We start from the raw sequence: 24239 nt of genomic DNA on the forward strand, positions 1-24239 counted from the left end.
AAACAAACAAGAGACAGAGAAAAAGATGTACCTCACTAAGATAAGCCTAAAATGCACCCAGTGACAATACCCCTTAATATTGAAGGATTTAAAATGCCAAGCTTCACATAGTTTTTGCAGTATGACAGTGCTTCTTTTAAACCAGTGTGTAACACAACTTCAAAGCTAATTAAATTAATACATACCTATTACCAATCCATAAAATTTTTATAGAATTTGGAGTGTGATGAATGCTATCTCCAATGGCATGCAAATTTATATCCACAGATCCTTCCCACGTTTCACCTGGCCCTATGTTTAGTTTAAAAAAGAAATCACCATAGAACAAATCCACTTGGAACAGTGAAGCTTTAGAAGAGAAGATTTTAAAATTAAAAACGCCAAAACATCATGCATGTTTTTCAATCAATGTCAAACAGTTCATTCATAGGACACAAAAGGAAGAATAACATAGAATCTATATCACTCAAGACTCCGGCTTGATCCCATGTAGGCATCTAAAATTTCTAAATCACCAATTAGATAATTGGAAAATAAAGAGAAAAATAGTGTTAAACTTACCGGTAGGTACCTTGGAAGCAATATTAGATAGGACAAGTATTACAAGTGCAAGAACTGCCATCCCTTTAGCACGATCAATCCGTGCATATGGCTCCATGAAATCCCACATAGTACTTGGTATCCCAGTCTTGTTGAAACCATCAACAGTGATAAACATCCCACAAAAAAATATCAAGAGTGAATATGAAACCTGTTTCAGGATGCAATGACAAACGAAAGCAACTATGTTAAGATCCTTTGATGAGTAAATGAATCTGTTAGGCATAAAGTAGCTTCAACATGATTTTTATAGGAATATGCTTTCCAGTAAAATATCTGAGATTTATCTGTGATAAATGAGAATCGTTTTGAAAAAAATGGCAGTAAAATATCTGAGATTTATCCTTTTGAGAAGCATTTAATACCCATTAGTAAGATCTCAATCAAAGTGAAACATCAGTAGCCAACTGATTGCAATCACATAAGTGTTCGCATATCTTTAAGGATGTTATGAAAGTTTCATGATTAGGCCAAGGTGATTTTTCTATCCTTTTTTTTTTCCAAGTAAAAGCAACATTTACAGAGCTTCTTAGACTCAAAGTGTCCTTGATTCACAGTCATGCTTAAACTCCCATTGCCAGTTCCAAAGTACAAAATTCTGTGTTTTCTGTTAGTGGGATCTGATGTTGATGGAGGTCTAAGATTAATAAGTGGTGATGCTTCAAGGCGCGTAATCGCTTTCCTTAAGACAAATTTCGCCCCCACCATTAGTGTGCAAAGGGGATCCACGAATTGCTTCCAAGATACAATGAAGTCTTGTAGGAATATCCTACAAATGTTTGCTGACGCTTTGCACAAGCGGAATCAAACCCAAAACGCCCTAGAGAAATTCACTAAAACTGTTTCTGCAGAAAAACAGTATTTAGTGCACTATTTTGTATACAACTTACCTTTAAAAACAAGAGAGTAGAGGATTTCAAGAGAGAAAAGATCCAGCAATAATTACCTCTCAAAAGATAGATTTTCTGCTCTTTTTATAGAGCCACAGATGTCTTTTCAATGTGAAAAGCATCCATTCAATGTACCCTTTAGAACGTTAAAAGCATCCCTTCAAAGTACCCTTTAGATTGGTTTGTACAATGCCTGTTAGATCGCACCTCTTCGCGATATAACTAATTTGGATCCCATAAAGTGTCCCTTGAGTTTAAAATCATCCATGACTGTTGGGAAGCAAAAGGATACTAAGATATTCAAAAGAAGAAGTGAAAAGATGTGTCCATTTTTCTCCCAACGGATAGGTTTTCGCGCAGCTAGGGTCGACCGGGCTACCCGCGGTCGCCCCCCCCCCATATGCTTCTGGACTCTTTATTTTTCCTGTCCAAAGAACCGCGGTCAACCAGTCATACCTTTTTGGAAATCATATACAATTCCAGATTCTTATCCACGTTCGACCAAAACTCAGCGTCGACCGGCCCTGTTTGAAAATCTGTTTGAATTTCTCTTTTTATTTTGATAAAACACTTTCAAATATTTTGAATTGCCCCAAAACATTTTGAAAATATCTAACATTTTCCTTAAACTAAGGTGAAGCTTTCACATTCTTGTTGCAATATAACTTCTACAGAATCATCCATTTATAGATTGGGTAAATAGATTTCCAAAACATTTCACAAAAACTGGGAACTTATAATTCAAACATGTATCACAAAATATCATGTAAATTGAATTAACTGAAACCAAATTCATTACTTAAGCATTACTGACAGTGCTAAATGCATTGTATGATTAGACAAAATATATCGGAAAACATTAGTAATGAATGCCTGTAATTGTTGTGAAAACCTTGAACGTTCTAATCATATCTAGAGGATGGGGATAAATGGGAAAATAGAAGGCCACTCCAGTCATCTCAAAAAACACCTATGTAACTTCAATTTATCTAACGAAAACAAATAGTCACATGGGAGTAAGCACCCAAAAAATAAGGATATCTTTCCTTAAATTCGCAGAAAAATCAACGTTATAATTATATTGCTTACTTTTTCCAGGCATGGTTGGGCATCCTTGAAATCGAGAACCACAAGAGCTATTGCAGCAGTAATTGCAGTCCACGACATGTTTAACGCCATCAACAGAGAAACCAACATTCCAAGTGTCACAAGATAAACACATGTCTTCCATAATGTCCTCTTCCATCTCTCAATCATACCATCTTTCACTTGATATTTCCGAAGATTCCCCATCCCTAAAACCATTGACTTGACTCCTAACTATCCTTCTTGCAAGAGCATTTTCCTCTCTGATCTGAGTAACTCCACCATTACCCTCCTCCTTTGATGCATTTGAATCCCTCATGGACTCAATTCCACCACTTGAGGATCGCTTTATATTGTCTACAGTGTCAACTGCATAACTCCCCTCTTGAGAGTTCAAAGACGTGTGATGCGACATAGTCACCGGTGAGAACCTTTGAGAAACCACATCCTCCTCACCAATTATTTCTTCAGCTGCGCCCTCCTTGTCCTTTTCAACAGACAATAACCTCCAAAACATGCATAGAAGAATAACAGCATTGACTACTACTCTCAATAACATTGCAGGAATGATACCCACTACAAATTTTCCAAAAGAAATCTTACTCTGAATAGCTATAACCAAGTTCTGTGGATTCCCAATCGGAGTTGCGGACGACCCAATATTCGCACTTGAAGCAAGGGCTAGAAGGAAAGGTTGAGGTGGCAAACTATGCTGCCTAGCAACTTTCAAAATGAATTCCGTTAGAATCGTTAGTGAATAGACCACTTGAAAGGGCAGATATGATGCAAATTCGACAGAGTAAGTCTTTGCCACCTTTGCTCTTCCATAAGAGGAATCTACCCAAGTATTTGAACATATCGGCTTGTTCAAGATAGACACTAACAACCATAGTTCCGAATAGGAGGCCGAGAATCGGTTGGTCAATTGCAGCATAAGCTTGGTCTGGGGTTATGACTCTGAAGATGACCATTAGCATGGCTCCCAAAAGGGAGCCTGCAGTTCTTCCAATGGGTAGAAGAGGGACTGCGGGAAAAATTGCCAAGACCCAGAATATTGCAAAGGCAATTGAGCCTAGAACTACTTTTACTGTTGCCGCCATGGCCATTTTTACTAACTTGGGATGTCAATTGCCCAAGGAAATCAATCCAAGAACAGACTTTATCCTGGATCACATTGCATTTTTCTCTTATTGAAATCCTAAGAAGCTTAGCAGAAAACCCAAGAAACAGCAAAGTCACAATCCCAATGAATTCTAAATGGGATTAATTTTGACAAAGTAGATACGCATCCATCGCCACCTTCAGAAAAAAAATAAAAGAAGAAAAACCAAGATCAAAACCTGTGACAAGTTCTACAGTTCTCACATCCAAATACAAACCTTGGCTAAGCAAAAAAAAACAAAAAAAACAAAAAACAAAAACAAAAGCCAAAGAAATTCAAAGCTTGAGTTTTTTTTTTTTTTTAATAAAATCCACTAAATCAAAGCTTGAGTGAATTATAAAAAACACTTCTCAATTTCTTGTAGAGTTGATTTTTCACATTGCAGGGTCTTAAATAGGGAGAACTTAACTACCTAAGAACCATGGAAGTAAAATAAAAAATAAATAAAAATAAAACAAACCCAAAATTCAAAATCTTGAGAAAGTCTTGACAGTCTATAAATACTTGATACTTCCATGGCAGTTTTTCCAAATTATAAATTTCAAAATGCTAATGAAATCCTTTTGAAGAAAACTCAAAACGTTTGGAACTTCAAAAGCATAAAAAAAAGTTCCAGTTTCAGAAATGCCCATTGTCCCAAGTCAGATATTCCAAAGACCCTTTTAAGGAAATCAAACCAAACCTCAAAAACGCATGAAATCCAAACTTTCAACAATCTCTGCACTTGCTTTTATGTTTATCTCTTCACCTTAGAGACCCTCTAGACATAGAAAGAAAAGAACCCAATATCCAAAGCTAAAAATCCCAAAAACCCATAATCAAATTTCTCCTGACAATCCAAAGAAAAAGGAAAATGAGAAGATATGAACTCACCTCGTCCAAGGTTTTTACTGGACATGAAGATTTGAGCACAAATTGCAGCTTTGTATGAGGATTGAGTCTCTGGCATTTCTATTATTCATGAACTTCAATCTGCATGTTCTATTTTTGAATCTTTTTTTTTTATCAATGTTTATCCCCGTGTTTAGATTTATAAAACAGATGCCTCGTCGTGTAAATGGATATTCGAAATTCGATTACCATCGGTTTAAAGCTAATATTATCCGAATCGTTTCAAGCGGATATTATCCGAATCCGTTTATGAGATATCCGGCTCTTAGCGGATGCGAATATTGTAAATGGTATATCCGATCAGTTTAACATCCGAATCCGAGGAGTACATCCTTTTTATTTATTATTAATAATATCATTAATATTTATTTTTAGTAATGATACGCTATCTTTTGTTTCTAAAAGAAAAGTGAACTTTCTATTTAGAAAAAAACAAAAAAACAAAAAAGTGTTTTGGTGGGGAAATTGAGTAATTTCTCATTTTAAAGGCATTCTTGGAGTTTGACATGGCTTCTTTATGAAGCAACAAATGTGGGCTGTAGGATGAAAGAGACAAATGGATGATAGTGATTGAAAGAAGATGGCATAGTTTCTAAATAATTCTAAAGCAAAAAAGCCATCTAGGTCATTTATGGTAAATGAACGGCTTGGATCAATTTTCCAACGTAGAGTTATATAAAAACCCAAAATACAATTATAAGAGGAGACTTCTAAGATTTGCAAGGAGAAGCAAGAGAGAGGAGAAAGGAGGAGGCCGAGACACCATCTCCGGCATTCCTTGGTGCCCCCAACCCCACAAAATTCACCACCGCTCCTCTTCACCTTCTCATGGGCACCTCCATCACTGCCGGTCACCTCCATCTCCATCCCCATTTCTCTTCATCTTCCACCATCAGCACTCACACTTCCCTTGTTCAAAATAGCCCAAACCCATTCCATCATATACATAAAAAAAAAAGAAAAAATCCAAAAACCACACTACCAACACCATCCATACTCATCGCCCCTCTCTCTCTCTCTCTCTCTCTCTCTCTCTCTCTGCCTTTGTTTTAAAAGGAAGAAGAGGATCTCATATATTTTAGGGTTTGAGAGTTAATTTTGAGAAGAGAAGGTAGAGAGCCATAAGTTTGTAGAATTCTTCGGTGTAGTCCAACACACCCTTGGATTCTTAGCGTAGCTTTTTGAATTGAGAAAAGATAATTGAGAAAAATCCAAAGAAAGAATTTTCTCCTTAAGCCTCGACTTCATTTTCTCTCAAGAAGAAATCTTACGCTTTTCTTTGTGGATTTTCATCTCTTAAACTTTATCCTACCATGTTAAAGTATAGCCACAAGCTTCGTACGTTGTCTTTCGGGGGTCTCCTTATAATCGAAGAACTTCTCAATGGCACTAAGCCATTCAAGAAAGACTTCGGGTTGTAGACAACCATGGAACTCCGACAAATCAATCTTGACGGTGTCGAAATCACAATAGAACCTTCTCAACCTAGCCTCACGAGTATTGGCGAATGGATTCACATCGGACTCATCATTAGAACCTCCACGGCTTGATCCACCACGCTCACTACGAGCCTCTTGGCATTCAAGACGCATGGAAAGTTGCTCAACTTGTCTTCGAAGCGCTTAAAGTTCATCATCTCTTTCGTCTCTCAAATCTTCCATCATTTGGTTACCACGCTTTTCTCTACCTCTTCGTGCCACTATGAAAATCAAATCGAAGTTAGCCCAAGAGAGTAACGTTGGCTCTGATACCGGATAATGCGGGTGTGCAAGAGGGAAGAAGAAGAGAAATTATAAAACAAGATCGTATCCAAGAGAAGAAGAAAATGGAAGCAATGCTCAACCCAATTGATATTTCATCAATTACATAAGTTTATCCAAGTCCAAAATCCCCTATACCAGAAGACAAGAGAAAATCCGTGCAAGCTCATCCACTCACTAGCTTAGGGACTTACATATCATTAATTGCTTTGGAACTCACTAGCTTTGACTAGCTTGGGAACCAACAGACACAGTCCACTAAAACTATCATAACTTTTTAACCACTTGACTAATTTTCGGCCACAAATACTTGTTGGAAACATCTCAAAAAGATCTACAACTTCTTAGTTTACCACATTTCTAAATTCCACCATTTGTATAGTCCAAAAATAAGGTTTTAATGCGAGAATACACTTTGGAACTCCACCTGAAGCCACCTAGGCATGAGATGGCTGCCATGTTGGCACTGCATCACCAATCTTCTCCATGGACCGATTAAACTGACTCCTCAAAATGAAAATAGCAAGTAGCTAATAAAAAACTAAAAATTCTCTTCACCTGTAAATAATTCAAAACGAAAATCAACTACAAATAGCAAACTTACTAGCTAGTCAAACATACCAAAATTCAATCTGGTAGCACATGAATAAAAACGGGGCCTTGGTCTTTTGAAATGCAATCATTATCATTACTCATGCTTAGTCATTCATTATATCCATCGATAGTAATATAATGTCACAGCCTTGGTCATGATCATCAATTTTTTTTATCTAAAAGCTCCCATAGCTGATAGATACCAACCATCTGAACAAGGTACTGGCAACATGGGAAAATCAAGAAAGCAACGAAAAAGGACTAATTTAAGTGATCACCTAATACTATTCTTCTTTGGAGGGTGGTTAGTTTGCCCAGTCGGCATTGTTTGATAACTCGATATGGGTCTGCATTGTTTCATAACTCGCTATAGGTCCGGGTTGATAGATATGGTTTGATAAATCGACATGGGTCGGGTTAGGGTGGTTCATCTTTTCTATTTCTGGTATTATATCCTACTTGGAAATATGGAAAACTAAAATAGCCAAACTTAGATCAAAAGTACAGTATGGCTAACACAATAGGATGATCCAAACCGTCCATTAGATGGGCCACAGCCTAAATAGGTTGTGCCCCAAAATTTATTTCCATAGGTTGACCCTAACCCTCCGATCTATAGAGGGATAGGATTAACCCTCTAACATTCAGATTGGAGGGTTAGGATCAACCTATCGAAATGATTTTTGGGACACAACCTATTTAGGCTGTGGCCCATATAATGGACGGTTTGGATCATCCTATGGTGCGGGTCATACTGTACTTTTAATAAAGCGATGAGTGCCATCATCAAAATACAGTAGTGCTGATAACATTTCCCCTTTTCAAATCAAATTTTAATAGTTATCAACAAACATTTCTTATGGTTGATCCAGGATGAAATTTTTCAAAACAATGTTTGTTAGAAATATAGGCCCAGGTGGCAACCCATGAGAGGGGTGAATTGGGTTTTAGAAAAATTTTGCTCTTTTAAAAAGATTAATGAGAATTAAAACAATATAACAAACTTATCAATCAAATCCAAGCAAGATAAAAATCTAAGTGCAAATAAAAGATGGAAGGAGTAACAGAAAAGATTGCACTAGAGATTTTATAGTGGGTCGGTCCAAATTCGGACCTACACCCACTCCACCCAAACCAAAGATGGCTTCGACTAAAACCCAATCTTCTTAACTTGGGTGAAGATCAAACCGCTACAAAATAACCGACGAACGTGGATCTGCATCTCCACCACTTGCCATCGGAGATGGCTCTACATCTCCCAAACACTCGCCCATGACCACTATAAGCTTATCCAGGTCAATGGATTCCACTAGTCTAATACCTTGCAAAGTGGCCTTGATTTCCGCCTCATTCAAGTCCCCAAAGCCGATGGGGCCTGAGAGAGCCCACAACGTGACTTCCGACTTATCTCTAAGGAGACCATCAACTCCAGAGAGTCCTGGGTTGCCTAGACTGGATCTATCAAAATTAATTTTGATAGTATGTGTAAGTTTTCCTAGGCTACGTGTCACTTGTCATTATTAACATTAAAAAATTTCAAGGTACAGGCTATTGAAGGAAAAGGAAGCTTTAATTAATTGGGCCATGTGAAATGGGCTTTTGGGAATTTCAATTACTGGGCTCGATGGAGACTCATTACGGTAAATGTGTTTACACACATTTTTGAATTTAAGATCGGTCACATGGGATTTGATCAGTCAAACAAATCTCATTGTAGCTGAATCAAGGCGTTTGGGTCTGTATTTAACCAGTCTCACATTGAGAGATGTGTGGGGTAAATATGAGAGATGGGCCCTAGATGATGTGGACATCCCCCATATCTCGGCTCTAGAATAATAATAGGCTAAAATAAAAAGGTCATAAATAGAAAAATGAAAACAAATCAATAATTTAAATATGTGGTCTTGGCTGGAGGGTGGGGGAGATTATTTAATCATAGGAGTACATTGAGTTCAAAAACACCTCTCTTCAAAGAGGGGCACCAAGTGCGTGTTCAAGGGGTACCCTTTACATAGAGGGTATGACTGCTATTACCCCATATTTACAAAGATATAGGAGATATTCCCTTAAAAATGAAATACTCATGGGATGTAATGCTATAAGATGTATCTGATAGTGTCCAAATAGGAAGTTCATCTCTTTAAAAAGTTCAGGAAGACAGCCACAAATAGGTCCATTCCAACACATGTACACCTATACTATTTGCAAATCGTCATAGTTTTAAGAGGGTCCAACAGCATACATGTTGCTAATAATACAATATGCAAACAATCCTAATAACTTCGAAGGTATGAACATAAAGATAGTATCTTCCTCATCCTGCAATTTTACACACAAATTGCACCAAAAAATGCAGTAAGGATTCAAATCACTAGGAGGGGAAGTAGAACCTTCACGCGCCCAGATCAGAAATTCCATGGAAAGTTTATTATCTAATCAGAAATCTTGCCTTCATGCTCAAAGGATGGTCAAGTAGCTGATTCAAATTCGAATTCCCATTCAGATTGAACAGATAAAGTGCATGGACATCCATCAGAGAAGCATCCAAAACCAGAGTAGGCAAAAGCAATATGGTTCAAAGGACCTAACTCCTTGCCATTTATATAAAGTTTGATTTGGAGTTTTTGGAAGCTCTTATTTTCCCGACCAATTCTTTATTAAGAACTTCCATCCTTTTGTACAATGATGAAACAATAAGAAACTGAGAGTCTCATACTTTTTTACATTTTGTGGTCACACTTTATGACTTTTTGTTCCTCCATTCTTCCTTTTTAGTGTTCTTTCATGCTAACCATCAACCCCTTATGAACGGCAAGCCAATAGCGGTGACGATGAGGGTCGATGGAACTCCGAAACGGAGATGGCTCCAGAAGGACAGGTTGTATCCAAAGAATTGGGTCCGTCGGGCCTGCTCACACACTATCAAGTTTGCTGCTGATCCCAACAGTGACAGGTTTCCAGCGACTGTGCTCACCCATGCCAAAATGAGCCATGCTTTGGTCTCCTCTGATAAAGAAATTGATGCTGCCGATGCCGCCACCCGAGCTCCGAGAAGCAGAACTGATACATGCATATCATTAAATAAACACAAAATACTATACATTACTATAGCATAATGTAGCATATATTGACATACTTTCAAATAGTGGTTCCATCATTTATTCTTGTAATTTCTTGCACTTATTAATTTAAGCTACCATTTTCAAAAAGAAAACAATGTTATCTTTAAGATAATTGGACAAAAAATTAAGAATAAAATGAGCAATGGTCCACATATAACCAACAGAAGTCGCACCAATTGGACTTCTAGAATGTCCAAAGGTTACAGAAGGAAATAACCTTTTGTGATCGTGCTTTTATTCTAAAATAAAAATCACCACATGCAATCTTCTTCACTACAAAGAACAGTCTACAACTCTCCTATCATAAAATAACTTCTAAGGCATTGATTTTAGTAATCCTTAGACTGCCAAAGTTAGTAGTGCACTCCCATATCCACCATTTCTTTAGCACATGGCCATTTCTTCAGTCCAAAAAACTCACCATCTAAATGATGATAACATCGAACATTGGCTTGCAAATGCATAGTTAAAACTGGTTATTACCTAACATTTGAGGAAAAAAGTCCTTCGATTGGAAAATTAGGATTTAGGACCATTCCACAGGTTGAGTACATTGCAAGTGGCCTTTTAATAGCGGACACTTCAAATGAACAGATAAAATCACCATATAGGCACAAATATGCCATCTGTAATGTAGATATTGCATCCGTCTAACAAATACTACTAGGACTACCTCCGTCATTTGTCTCACTTTTCATAGCTTAGATCCGTTTCAATCCAGACCAGGGAAACTATTGGAAATAGATTTTTACTAAATAACCTCTGAACTACATCCAAAAGAATTTTCATCATTTGTTATTCACAGAGAACCTCGGTCATCAGATTCTATCCCATTGTACCATAATGGAATTTATTCGTAAAATGCAGCAACTCATTAGATCGCAAATTTGCAATTATATTTAGACCAGTTATTCCCATAGTCATTAAATGGCAGATTTGCAGCCCTAGCCGAGTAAGCATCCCCCGTATTTCTAGATCTGCAAACCTATTCAAGTGTTTATACCAGCCATAGCAAGAATGACCATCCATTGGATTGGAAATTCACCCCCTACTGTATATATTGAAAGGCTGTCTTTGTTTTACACCAGTGTCTAGAAACTCCTACCCAGACAAGAACTCACAGAGTGTAAACCCAAGTCAACTCGAGCGAGTCAATGATTGATGCAGCAAAATCTTTTATTTACTCGGGCTAGTCAAAGGCGTTTTTCACTCACTTGGTGGGAAAAGTTGAGTCAACTTATGCAAGTCAAAATGATTGTCACGGCAAGTTTTCAAACAGAAGTTTACAAAGAATATTGAAATGTTCTGCAATATCATATATTATAATATGAGCAGACTTTTGTTTGGTTAAGGCCACAATATTTCAAAATTTCTGATATTTGATTAAGACTGCCAAACTGTCACGGGTGCGATGTTATAGTATAACATACTTGTATCTGCAATTAAATGATTTCATATACAACTTTTAATCTGCCAATACCCAAATACACCCTAAAGTCCTAAACCATTGACTGTACCCATTACATTGCACAAACCTTAATTTTATTTGTAACATCTATTTCCAAAATGTCCCCATGATGGGGACATCAACAATGGGCGTGGATTCAAGGTTTACAAGCGTAGACTGGACGAGACTGATGGCTATTGTGCTGCATCACCCCACCAATTAGATTGTAAACTTGCTACATTAGTTTACAAATTATGCTAAAAAGGCCTCATTCATTAGCTTGCAAATTTGCAACACTATTTATACCATTTATTCTTGACATGCTCGCACCTATTAGATTGCAAATTTGCAACCTATTTGTGCACTTCTAATCACATTCATCCCCACACACCTTTTATTGGAGAATTATTCGATAAACCAGTGTTTCAAAATGAGGCAGCGGCACAAAATGCAGCCAAAACAAATCCTATTCGACTATGCATTAACCGGTCAAGTACTCGATGACGCGGCTGAGTGTTTGGTTGATGCGGTAAAGGAGTTTTCATTGACTTTGTAACGAAAAATGCGGACTCGGAAAAAAATGCAGCCAAAGTAAAAAGGAGTGACTCAAGGGAGTCGACGATGACGTGGAGGAGTTTTGAAACTATGATATAAACAATGCATAGAATGGAAAATTATCTCAGAAGTTACTCATAAGATTAAACCAATTGAAAAATACAAATATAGGTCTCCTAATTCAAGTAGGCATAGAAAACATTGGAAGCAGTTAGCTGCACTGTATAGCTAAAAGAATAAAATTAACATGGTAAGTCTTAGAAGTGTATATGTGCCTAAGGGCACTATAGTAATTGGACTCTTTCTCTTTATCTATAATTACATAAGTGATTGGGAGCTCGACCCAACTCACTCATTCTCTCCATTCTTCTTCTTCTCTCAACATGGTATCAGAGCCTTAGGGTTTTGGTGCCCTAGGGAACACCATTGGAAGCATTCCTTGCTTCCTTCTTCCTCTCCTCTCCACCACACCTCCACAAACTCTCAGGTCCATGCCCCCACGCCTCCACCATCTCTCCTCCACACCTCCACGTCAACCACCGTCTCTCCTCTACGCTCCATACCCTAAACCGACGCCCCTACCCCTAAAACCCTAATCCGACACCCCCAACCCCCTCATACGGCACCTTCCCCACCCTCCATACCCTAAACTAACGCCCCCTCACCCTTAAAACAGTAATGTTACCTGGAACGCGGTTCGTTCTGGTACGTGGTACGGGAACGGGTACGGGGTACGATGGTAGCCCGGTAAGCGGTACGATGAGGGTATACATATATACATACATATATAATTTCATATATTTTTACAAGAATGTCATTCCATAGTACAAACTACATACATTTGATACATAAAATATAAAAACCTCATGTATGTCATACATATTTTTTCAAAAAGAAAGTTCCCGTTGGAATATATGAATATCCTTCCATAGTCCATACTACATCCATTTAATAAAAAAATTAATAAAACCTCATGTATGCCCTACATATTTTTTCAAAAATAAAGCTCTAGTTCCAATTCAACCCAAAATATATAAAATTTGTAGCTCTCTCTCCATCTCTCTTAGTCTATATGCATCTCTCTCTTTCTCTCCCGCGGGTCGCCGTGGTTCGTCATTTTTGGTGATCCGGGTCGCTAGTGAACCACGTTTGGTATCGTGCGACCTCGGATCACGGATCGGAGGGGGGATGGCGAATCAGGTAACTATGTAAAACACTAATCCGATGCGCTCACTACCCTCCTAACCCTAAACTGACTCCCCACCCACCCTACAATCCCTCACCCGACGTCTCCCTCCTTAGACCTCCTCTCCACCTCCCATTGCCGTAACCCTAACCCAAACCCTAATCGAACCCCTCCTCCACCCTTCCTACCCTTTCACAATACCCTAATATCTACCTAAATATACTAGTCTAACTCCCTTTGCCCCTCATCCTCCTTCTTGGGTCTCTTACACCCTTCTCCTTCATGATCTAAATCGTCTTCACTCCCTTTTTATCCCTTCCTGAGGCACTGCTCTACTTTGATTAGTTTCTCTCCTCTTCCTTGATAGCAGTACCATGTCTACTTCTGCTATTGGCCTTCTTCGGAGCCGCGGTATGGTGTCTGGACCCGTCTAGTGATTCTTTCTTTTTTTTTCTATTATCCCTTTGCCGTTGCGTGGTTGAGAGTCTCCTTCTTTCTTTGTCTTCATGGATCCTCCATCAGCCCGCCTCCTCGTGTCAGTGCTACTCATCCACCTTCGTCTAGCTATTCCCCTTCTGTGGAGAGTTCATTCCCACATATGGCTATGACTTCGGAAAAACTGGACGGGTCCAACTATCTCAATTGGTGTATGGTAGTTGAGACCTACCTCCTAGTTAGACGTAAGGCTGATTTCATTGAGCGTGGTCCCTCTTCTACGGATCCCTCATTTGCTCAATGGTGGCAGGATGATGCCCTCATTCATACCCCCCTATGGCAGAGCATGACACCTCACATGATGGGCACGATGATGTGCCTTAAGACCTCTAAGGAGATCTGGGATCATACTGTTGTCCTATATTCCTCACACAAATTTGTGCCACATACTCGGAGTGGATGTGCCTCCAGCATGGCGATACACCCTTTGATGCCTTCTATAGTCAGTTTATGTCACTCTTTATGTCACTCTGTCAGCATCTCGATTATGCCCCTTACATGTGATCTGGCCACTCTAGCACGGCAACAGGAGCAGCTCCATGTTGTTCATTCCTTGATGCCTTTTGCCCTGACTTTCTACCTCTTAGACAACAAATTATTGGCTCTGTTTTTTTTTCCATCCCTCTTGGAGGTTTACTCTCGTGCCCATCAGTGTATCTAGAGTGGTTCCTTTCATCTTCTGCATGTTGATGATTCGACCCTTGCAGCGTATGATAGTGGTGACCGTTTTGGACGCAGAGGTAGCACATTTGATCGTGGTTGGGACTGTCGAGGCCGTGGTGGTGGCCACAATGTTGGCTGCGGCTGTGATCCTGGTGAGCGCAGCCGCTCTTATTGCACTCACTGTCAGGTAACCGGCATCATGTGGATACTTTGCTATGCCTTACATCCCGAGCTCCGTCCACACCTTTCTGCTCACATCACTGTTGTCGGTCTTCCTGATGCTTCCACATCCTCTTCCAGCATAGCGACACCTGATGAGGGTTTCCTCTTCTCTGGAGTTGACTATGAGGAGTTTCAACGCCTGAGTTTGAGCAGTCGACCGCCTACTGCGGGTTTTGCACAGCCGGTAGTTCGCCTGCCTCTCTCCTTATGAGCTCCAGCTCTTGGATTATTGATTCCAGGGCCACGAACCACGTGACAGGTAATTCTACTACCCTTAGTTCATTTTGGCCTTTTCGTTATGTCTCTCACTCTATTATTCTTGCTGATGGGACCACCACTCCCATTTTTGGTGTTGGTATTATCTCTCCTCACTCTGGGTTACATTATCATCCATTCTTTGTGTCCCTAAGTCCCCATTTAATTTACTTTCTGTTAACCAACTTACCAAACGTCTTAATTGCTCTGTCTCATTTTTCCCTTCTTATTGTGTCTTTCAAGATCTCTTGACTAGGAAGACGATTGGTTCGAGAGGTAAGGTGGATGGGCTCTATCGGCTTGATTGTAGCCCCTTGCGTGCCATTTTGGATAGTTTGGTCGACGCCTATCAGTAGCATTGTCGCCTTGGCCACCCCTCTCTTCAACGATTTCAGCAGATGTCCATTGTTTCTAACCCAGTTCAGTCATTTCAGTGCAAGTCCTGTGAACTTAGAAAACACCATCGTATGTCTTTTCCATCCAGAGTTGTTAGTAGGGTCTCGAGTCCTTTTGAGTTGGTCAATTCTGATGTATGGGGTCCCTCGCAGATTATGTCTCTTTTTGGATATAGATATTTTATTGTGTTTGTTGATGATCTCTCGTATGACATGGCTATTTTTACTTAAAGACCGTTATGAAGTCCTTCATGCTTTTCGCACTTTTCATGTTGAGGTCACTAATCAATGTAATTGCACCCTTAAATGTTTGTGCATTGATAATGCTAGAGAGTACTTGATGGGGACATCAACAATAGGCGTGGATTCAAAGTTTACAAGCGTAGACGTGGACGAGACTGATGGCAGGGACTCTAGCATAAGTCATAGACATTGTCGTCTTTTTTTTATTATTTACATTCTATTTTCGTCATTTTATTTGTAGCCTATATTTTAGACATCAAATCTCATCCGTTTGGCGTGTTTTTGGTATTATTAGAAAGGCTTTTCAATTACGTATCTAATGGGCCCAAGATCACATGATTTGGATGTGATTTGAGCAAGTTATGAGTGTTTTTAGGAAGTGGTAAAGGTCTATTACGGGATTACTATTTTAGGTAAGTTTTTATCTTAACTTAGTTTACTTTGGACTAGATGAATGGTTGAGATTAGTTTTTAACTTTAAGTTATCTTCTAGGGTTTCTTTTCTTATAAATACATCTTATGAAAGCAATGTAAAAGACTTTTGAATATTGAATAGAATTGACAATTTTTTTTTAGAGCTATTGTGGCTTGGACTTCTTCTTCTCTTCTCCTCTTAGAGGCTTGGAGCCATTCTTCTCTCATCTCCTCTCATCTATTATCTTCTATTATCTTCTATTTCTTCAATCAAATCAACATAAACAAAGTAGTAAATCAGATTTTCTATTTTCTTTGTTCTTGAACCCTAAAACTAGAAAACCCAAAATCCATAGATCTCCCTTGTTCTCCGAGATCTTGTTATGAGATTTTGAGGGGTTGTTTTTATGATTAAACCTCAGCCTGAACATCTAAGAAACCTAACTTTAAACCCCTTTTGCAGCCAATTGAAAATCCGCACCCTTTTCAAGCCCGAAACCCTTTTTAAAGATCCCTAGCCTAAACTTTCCATCAAATCAGAGCTTAAACACTAGATTAACCTTTCTTTATCCTTCTAAACCTTAACCTAAGTTTTGGACAGCAGTATTAAACCAAAATCTGAGATCCCCAAATTACCAAAATACCCTTACACCCAAAACTTGACCGTTTTGAGCCTTTTACTGCTGCTGGACATTATTTTGTTTTTCTTCATTGGATATTATTATTTTCATACTTGTGTTACATTTATTTCATTGGTACTTACATTAGCTTTTAGTTATTTTAATTGGTTGCATGCGTAAAACATAGTTTAGGCTTAATTTTTCATTAACAATTCACCAGAAAGATCTTTACCTATTGGTTGATTTGTATAAGGTTTATTTCATGTTAATTATGTTCCTTCTAATTATTGAATGCATTCTAAGCCTCGATATTGCTGTTGCCCGTTAATCAAACCTTCATTAGGTCAGACCTGGGTTATTCCCTTTAGAAGTTTTGAGTCTTTCGAGTTAACCCTAACCATTATCCCATTTGGAGTGTAGGATTGTCCCTAGATTAGATATTGTCCTGCATCAGTACTTTTATACCTCTAATGGTTTTCAAGACTTCCTCTCTACTCATGGCATTGTACATCAGTCCTCTTGTGCTTACACCTCTCAACAAAATAGTGTAGCTAAGAGAAATTTGAGGTATTTACTTGATATGGCCCGCACTCTTCTCTTTCAAATGTAGGTCCCTAAATCCTACTGGAGTGATGCCATCCTTACCACATGCTTATTGGTTAACTGCCTTCCTTCCTCGGTTTTAGGTGGTAAATCCCCCTTCACGGTCTTACATCCTTAGAGAGATCAATTTCCTCTTACTCCACGGGTCTTTGGTTGTATATGTTTTGTTCACGACCTCGTTCCTGGTCTCGATAAACTGGATCCAAGAGCGGAGCGATGTGTCTTTCTGGGCTACTCTCGTACTCAGAAGGGTTATCGATGTTATAGTCCTTGGTTACGCAGACTGTTCATTTCCGCCAACGTCACCTTCTTTGAGTCTACATCCTTCTTTACTACTCCTACCGAGAGTAGTACAGCTGTGCTCGATTTGTGAATCCCTCTTCCCCTTCCTGTTCTTCCTGACTTTCCTAACCTTGTTGTGCCCCCATCCACACCATTGCCGGTGACGGCTCCTCCTCCTCCTCCTCCGGCTACTACGAGGGTCTATCAAGGACGTCCGAGGCGAGATGCCCATCGCCCTCCGCCCAAAGTATTGTCTTCTCAGCTGGAGATACTGGCCCCTCTCTCTCAGGTACCTACTCTTCCATCTCCTAATGTTTCTGTAGATTCTCATATTGCTTCACGTACTCGTTCACTTAGCACTCCACATCCCATTTCCTCTGTTGTTTCTTATGATCATCTCACCCCCTATGTTTCATAGCTTTGTGGCTTCCTTGTCTTATGTTTCTTTGCCAGTGGGTTGTCCTTAGTGTCATGGCGAAGTAAGAAACAGGACATAGTATCCAATTCAAGTACAAAAGCATAATATCGAGCTATGTCACATACAAGTGGATTGCTTATCTGGTTGCGCTCTCTCCTATCTGAGATTAGTTTCTCTTCATCATCCCCAGCTCAGCTTTATTGTGACAATAAGACAGCTATTCACATTTCCACCAATCATGTCTTTCATGACAGAACCAAGCACATAGAGGTGGACTGTCATTCCATAAGTCGGAGAATACAAAATAGTGATATATGCCTTTCCTTCACTCGATTAGTGGACCGGAGCTGATCTGTTTACCAAGTCATTGAGTAAAGCAAAGCTAAATGATATTTGTAACAAGCTAGGAATATATAATATATATACATTCCATTCCAACTTGAGGGGGAGTGTTAAAAGTGTATATGTGCCTAAGGGCACTATAGTCATTGTACTCTTTCTCTTTATCTATAAATACATAAGGGGGAGCTCTACCCAAGTCACTCATTCTCTCCATTCTTCTTCTCTCAACATTAAGCTATCCTTTCTTTTCATTTCAGGGACTAAGAATGTTGTGAGCATATTGTAGCTGTCTTGTAAGAAAAAATACCAACAATTTACAGATTGCAAGAAGATATGCAAGTAGGGATGCCAAAACAATTATAGGGTTCACCATAAAATTTTGGAGCAGCAGAAGGCTTTTTAACCTCAAGATTAAGAATGCTGCGACCATACTCTAGCCTCTAGGATGTCATTCAGAGGTAAGCTTTGATTATAGTCAGTTGGGTTGGGGGTCTTCCAACTTCCAACAAGTATCACTGTACTTTTTTACAAATTTCAGGGATTCAATGGAAACTAATCAAAACTTTTGAGCAGTTACATCATGTTTTGGCCTATATATTAGTAATGTAACTGATTTTGGACTGCCTGCTAGGTTTAATATTTCTAACTGATGTAACCTGGAGGGTCAAAATTTCAGTAGAAATAAAGCGGCAAAAGAAAATAGAGATGAACAATACCTGTGCAAAGGTGAAACTCTGAGCATTTTTTTTAAAGTCCTCTCTATTTAAATATTCCCTATGAAATATGACCATAAATCTCTTCACACATAAATAAAATTTTAAGTGCAACATCACATTGCAGTTGAAGAGGATACAGAGCAACATGTGTAAAGAGTTTATTCGCCAACAAAGTGAATTGAATTGATGACAAGCCAAACTTTTATGGCAGTAGGGAGAGTTGATCTGGCAGCAAGAAGAGAAACATGACAAGGAAATAAGAGAAATAAAGGAACAAGTAGCACAGTTTGGGTATGCTATTACGCAATTTTTGCATAATCAAGAATCACCGCATACTCCAAGTGTGTTAGAACATATAGGGTGTGTTTGGCTCGCCAGAATCAGGCACTGAAATTGACATCCTATTCTAATTGCCCTGTTTTAGAAGGAGCTTCACTTATGTTAACATGGCTAAATTGCAACTAACTTAAGAGGGGTGCATGTTAATAAGAACTTTGATAAAAATAGATGAAATACAACCAAAAGGCATGGGATTCATAGGTAAGGTTTTGAAAATAGGAAGGAAAAGAGAAGAATGGAAGATCGAAAGTGGAAAAAAAGAGTATAATAACCTTCAAGAAAATGGCGACTGCAGTTTAAGATGTGAAAGAATAAAGAGTTTCAAAAGGAATGAAATAGATTTGAGATAAGTAACCTTTGCATAGAACACCCAACCTTATGGAGAGCAAGAAGAGAAGAAAACAAACGAGAGAGACAGAGAAAAAGATGTACCTCACTAAGGTAAACCTAAAATGCACCCAGTGACAATACCCCTTAATATTGTATGATTTAAAATGCCAAGCTTCACATATTTTTGCAGTATGACACTGCTTCTTTTAAACTAGTGTGTAATACAACTTCATAGCTAATTAAACTAATACTTACCTATTACCAATCCCTAAAATTTTTATAGAATTTGGAGTGTGATGAATGCTATCTCCAACGGTATGCAAATTTATATCCACAGATCCTTCCCACGTTTCACCTAGGCCTCTATGGTTAGTTTTAAATAGAAATCACCATACAACAAATCCACTTGGAACAGTGAAGCTTTATAAGAGAAGATTTTAAAAATATTAACACCAAAACATCATGCATGTTTTTCAATCAATGTCAAGCAGTTCATTCATAGGACGCAAAAGGAAGAATAACAGAATGTATATCACTCAAGACTCTGGATTGATCCCATCTAGGCATCTAAAATTTCTAAATCACCAATTAGATAATTGGGAAATAAAGAGAAAAATAGTGTTAACTTACCGGTAGGTACGTTGGAAGCAATATTAGATAGGACAAGTATTACCAGTGAGAGAACTGCCATCCCTTTAGCACGATCAATCCGTGCATATGGCTCCATGAAATCCCACATAGTACTTGGTATCCCCGTCTTGTTGAAACCATCAACAGTGATAAACATCCCACAAAAAAATATCAAGAGTAAATATGAGACCTGTTTCAGGATGCAATGACAAATGAAAGCAACTTAGTTAAGATGCCTTGATGAGTAAATGAATCTGTTAGGCATAAAGTAGCTTCAACATGATTTTTATAGGAATATGCTTTCCAGTAAAATATATGAGATTTATCTGTGATAAATGAGAATCCTTTTTGAAAAAAAAAAAAAATGGCAGCAAAATATCTGAGATTTATCCTAAAAAAATCTTTTGTTCCCACTCTGAGAAGCATTTAATACCCATTAGCAAGATCTCAATCAAAGTGAGACATCAGTAGCCAATTGATTGCAATCACATAAGTGTTCGCATATGTTTAAGGATGTTGTAAAAGTTTCATGATTAGGCCAAGGTGATTTTTCTATCCTTTATTTTCCAAGTAAAAGCAACATTTACAGAGCTTCTTTGACTCAAAGTGTCCTTGATTCACGTCATGCTTAAACTCCCATTGCGAGTTCCAAAATACAAAATACTGTGTTTTCCTTAACCTAAGGCGAAGAGTTCAAATTCTTGCTGCAATATAGCTTCTAGAGAATCACCCATTTATACATTGGGTAAATAGATTTCCAAAACATTTCACAAAAACTGGGAAAATGCTTATAATTCAAAAATGTATCTTAAAATATCATGTAAATTGAATTAACTAAAACCAAATTCATTACTTAAGCATTATTGACAGTGCTAATTGGGTGATTAGACAAAATATATCGGAAAACATTAGTAATGAATGCCTGTAATTGTTGTGAAAACCTTGAACTTTCTAATCATATCTAGAGGATGGGGACACATGGGAAAATAGAAGGCCACTCCAGTCTTCTCAAAAAATACCTGTGTAACTTCAATTTATCTAGCAAAAACAAATACTCACATGGGAGCAAGTACCTAAAAAATAAGGATATATTTTCTTAAATTCGCAGAAAAATCAACGTTATAATTATAATGCTTACTTTTTCCAGGCATGGTCGGGCATCCTTGAAATCAAGAACCACAAGAGCTAGTGCAGCAGTAATTGCAGTCCACGACATGTTTAACCCCATCACCAGTGAAACCAGCATTCCAAGTGTCACAAGATAAACACACGTCTTCCATAATGTCCTCTTCCATCTCTCGATCATACCCACCTTTTCACTAGATATTTGGGAAGACACCCCATCCCTTAAACCATCGACTTGACTCCTAACTGTCCTCCTTGCAAGAGCATTTTCCTCTCTGATCTGAGTAACTCCACCACTACCCTCCTCCTTTGATGCATTTGAATCCCTCGTGGACTCAATTCCACCACTTAAAGATCTCTTTATATTGTCTACAGTGTCAACTGCATAACTCCCCTCTTGAGAGTTCAAAGACGTGAGATGCGACATAGTCGCCGGTGAGAACCTATGAGAAACCACATCCTCCTCACCAATTACTTCTTCAGCCGCGCCCTCTTCGTCCTTTTCAACAGACAATAACCTCCAAAACATGCATAGAAGAATAACAGCATTGACTACTACTCCCAATAACATTGCAGGAATGATACCCACTACGAATTTTCCAAAAGAAATCTTACTCTGAACAGCTATAACCAAGTTCTGTGGATTCCCAATCGGAGTTGCGGACGACCCAATATTCGCACTTGAAGCAAGGGCTAGAAGGAAAGGTTGAGGTGGCAAATTATGCTGCCTAGCAACTTTCAAAACGAATTCCGTTAGAACGACGCAGGTGGTGTCGTTAGTGAATAGAGCACTTGAAAGGGCAGATATGATGCAAATTCGACAGAGTAAGTCTTTGCCACCTTTGCTTTTCCATAAGAGGAATCTACCCAAGTATTTGAACATATCGGCTCGTTCAAGATAGACACTAACAACCATAGTTCCGAATAGGAGGCCGATAATCGGAAGGTCAATTGCAGCATAAGCTTGGTCTGGGGTTATGACTCTGAAGATGACCATTAGCATGGCTCCCAAAAGGGAGCCTGCAGTTCTTCCAATGGGTAGAAGAGGGACGGCGGGGAAAACTGCCAAGACCCAGAATATTGCAAAGGCAATTGAGCCTAGAACTACTTTTACTGTTGCCGCCATGGCCATTTTTACTAACGTGGGATGTCAATTGCCCAAGGAAATCAATCCAAGAACAGACTTTATACTGGTTCACATTGCATTTTTCTCTGATTGAAATACTAAGAAGCTTAGCAGAAAACCCAAGAAACAGCAAAGTCACAATCCCAATGAATTCTAAATGGGATTAATTTCGACAAAGTAGATACGCATCCATCGCCACCTTCAGAAAATAAAATTAAAAAAAAAAAGAAAAAAAAGATCAAAACCTGTGACAAGTTCTACAGTTCTCACTTCCAAATAGAAACCTTGGCTGAGCAACAAAAAAACAAAAGCCAAAGAAATTCAAAGCTTGAGTTTTTTTCTTCTTTGAATAAAACCCATTAAATCAAATCTTGAGTGAATTCTTAAAAACACTTCTCAATTTCTTGTAAGGTTGATTTTCACATGGCAGGTTTTTAAATAGGAACCAAAGAACCATGGAAGTAAAATAAAAAAATGAATAAAAATAAAACAAACCCAAGATTCAAAATCTTGAGAAAGTCATGACAGACTATAAATACTTCCATGGCAGTTTTTCCAAATTAAAAATTTCAAAATGCTAATGAAAAACGGTTGGAACTTCAAAAGCATAAAAAAAATTCCAGTTTCAGAAATGCCCATTGTCCCAAGTCAGAAATTCCAAAGACACTTTTAAGGAAATCAAACCAAACCTCAAAAACCCAAGAAATCCAAACCTTCAACAATCTCTGCACTTGCTTTCATGGCCATTTGTTCACCTTAGAGACCCTCTAAACATAGAAAGAAAAGAACCCAATATCCAAAGCTAAAAATCCCAAAACCCAGCAATCAATTTTCTCTTGACAATCCAAAGAAAAAGGAAAAATGAGAAGATATGAACTCACCTCGTCCAAAGTTTCTACTGGACCTGAAGATTTGATCACAAATTGCAGCTTTGTATGAGGAATGAATCTTTGGCACTTCTATTATTCATGAACGTCAATCTGCATGTTCTATTTTTAAATCTTTTTTTATCAATGTTTATCTTCATGTTTAGATTCATAAAACAAATGCCTTGTCAAGGTCAGGGCTGCAACTCGAGCCGGGTTTTACCCGACCCGACCCGAAAATAGCATGGGTTGGGTTCAGGTTTCATGGGTTTCGGGTCGAGCCGGGTTGAGCGCCCGCATGAATCTCAGGTCGAGCCAGGTTTGAAGGGCCCGACCCCTACCCGACCCAAGTTACATAAGTTATAGTATGTACATTTTTTTCTATTGTTAGTTAAAAGTTAAAAGTGAAAACCCACGCACCCACTGTTATTGTATGTGAGTGTAATTTCTGCTTCTATGAGTTGAGTTGATTCAAGTGTTTGATTCAGCATTATTTGATTGTAATTACAACATTGTTTGATTACATCATTGTTTGATTCAAGTGTAATGTGAGTGTAATTACATCATTGTTTGATTCAAGTGTAATGTGAGTGTAATTTCTACTTCTATGAGTTGAGTTGCCTTGCCAAACAAGAATTTTCCTTAAAAAATTGTGTCAACGTGAAAAAATCCGACCAGACCCGAGATTTATCATGGGTAGGGCCGGGTTTGGGAATCGTGGGTTTTTCGAAAAAAAAACCCGACCCGACCCGACCTGAGATATTTCTCGGGTAGGGTTGGGTTCTCCAAAACCCGACCCACCCGACCCGAGTTGCAGCCCTAGTCAAGGATAGAGGAATCAATTAACAGTGAAATCATTGAG

The 24239-nt window shown here is 38.6% G+C and overlaps 1 protein-coding gene and 1 pseudogene across 2 annotated transcripts; both read right to left on the reverse strand.

The window, feature by feature from the left end:
* Positions 1–495: 495 nt before the first annotated feature.
* On the reverse strand, positions 496–3734 carry LOC143882302 (silicon efflux transporter LSI2-like; annotated as a pseudogene). Its single transcript, XR_013252166.1, has 2 exons — positions 2580–3734; positions 496–751 (listed from the first exon to the last, which is right to left on the reverse strand). The product of XR_013252166.1 is annotated as a silicon efflux transporter LSI2-like (transcript).
* A 5820-nt stretch (positions 3735–9554) lies between these two features.
* LOC143882301 (silicon efflux transporter LSI2-like) lies at positions 9555–23549 on the reverse strand. Its single transcript, XM_077385822.1, has 4 exons — positions 23393–23549; positions 21399–22710; positions 20261–20450; positions 9555–10043 (listed from the first exon to the last, which is right to left on the reverse strand). The coding sequence occupies exons 2-4, from the start codon at positions 22515–22517 to the stop codon at positions 9778–9780; spliced, it is 1575 nt and encodes a 524-aa protein (XP_077241937.1). The 5' UTR covers positions 22518–22710; positions 23393–23549; the 3' UTR covers positions 9555–9777.
* Positions 23550–24239: the final 690 nt, after the last annotated feature.

This window comes from Tasmannia lanceolata, unplaced genomic scaffold, assembly GCF_043159265.1.
Source record: "Tasmannia lanceolata isolate RefF3 unplaced genomic scaffold, GAP_Taslan_0.1 ptg000007l, whole genome shotgun sequence".
Taxonomy (NCBI): domain Eukaryota; kingdom Viridiplantae; phylum Streptophyta; class Magnoliopsida; order Canellales; family Winteraceae; genus Tasmannia; species Tasmannia lanceolata.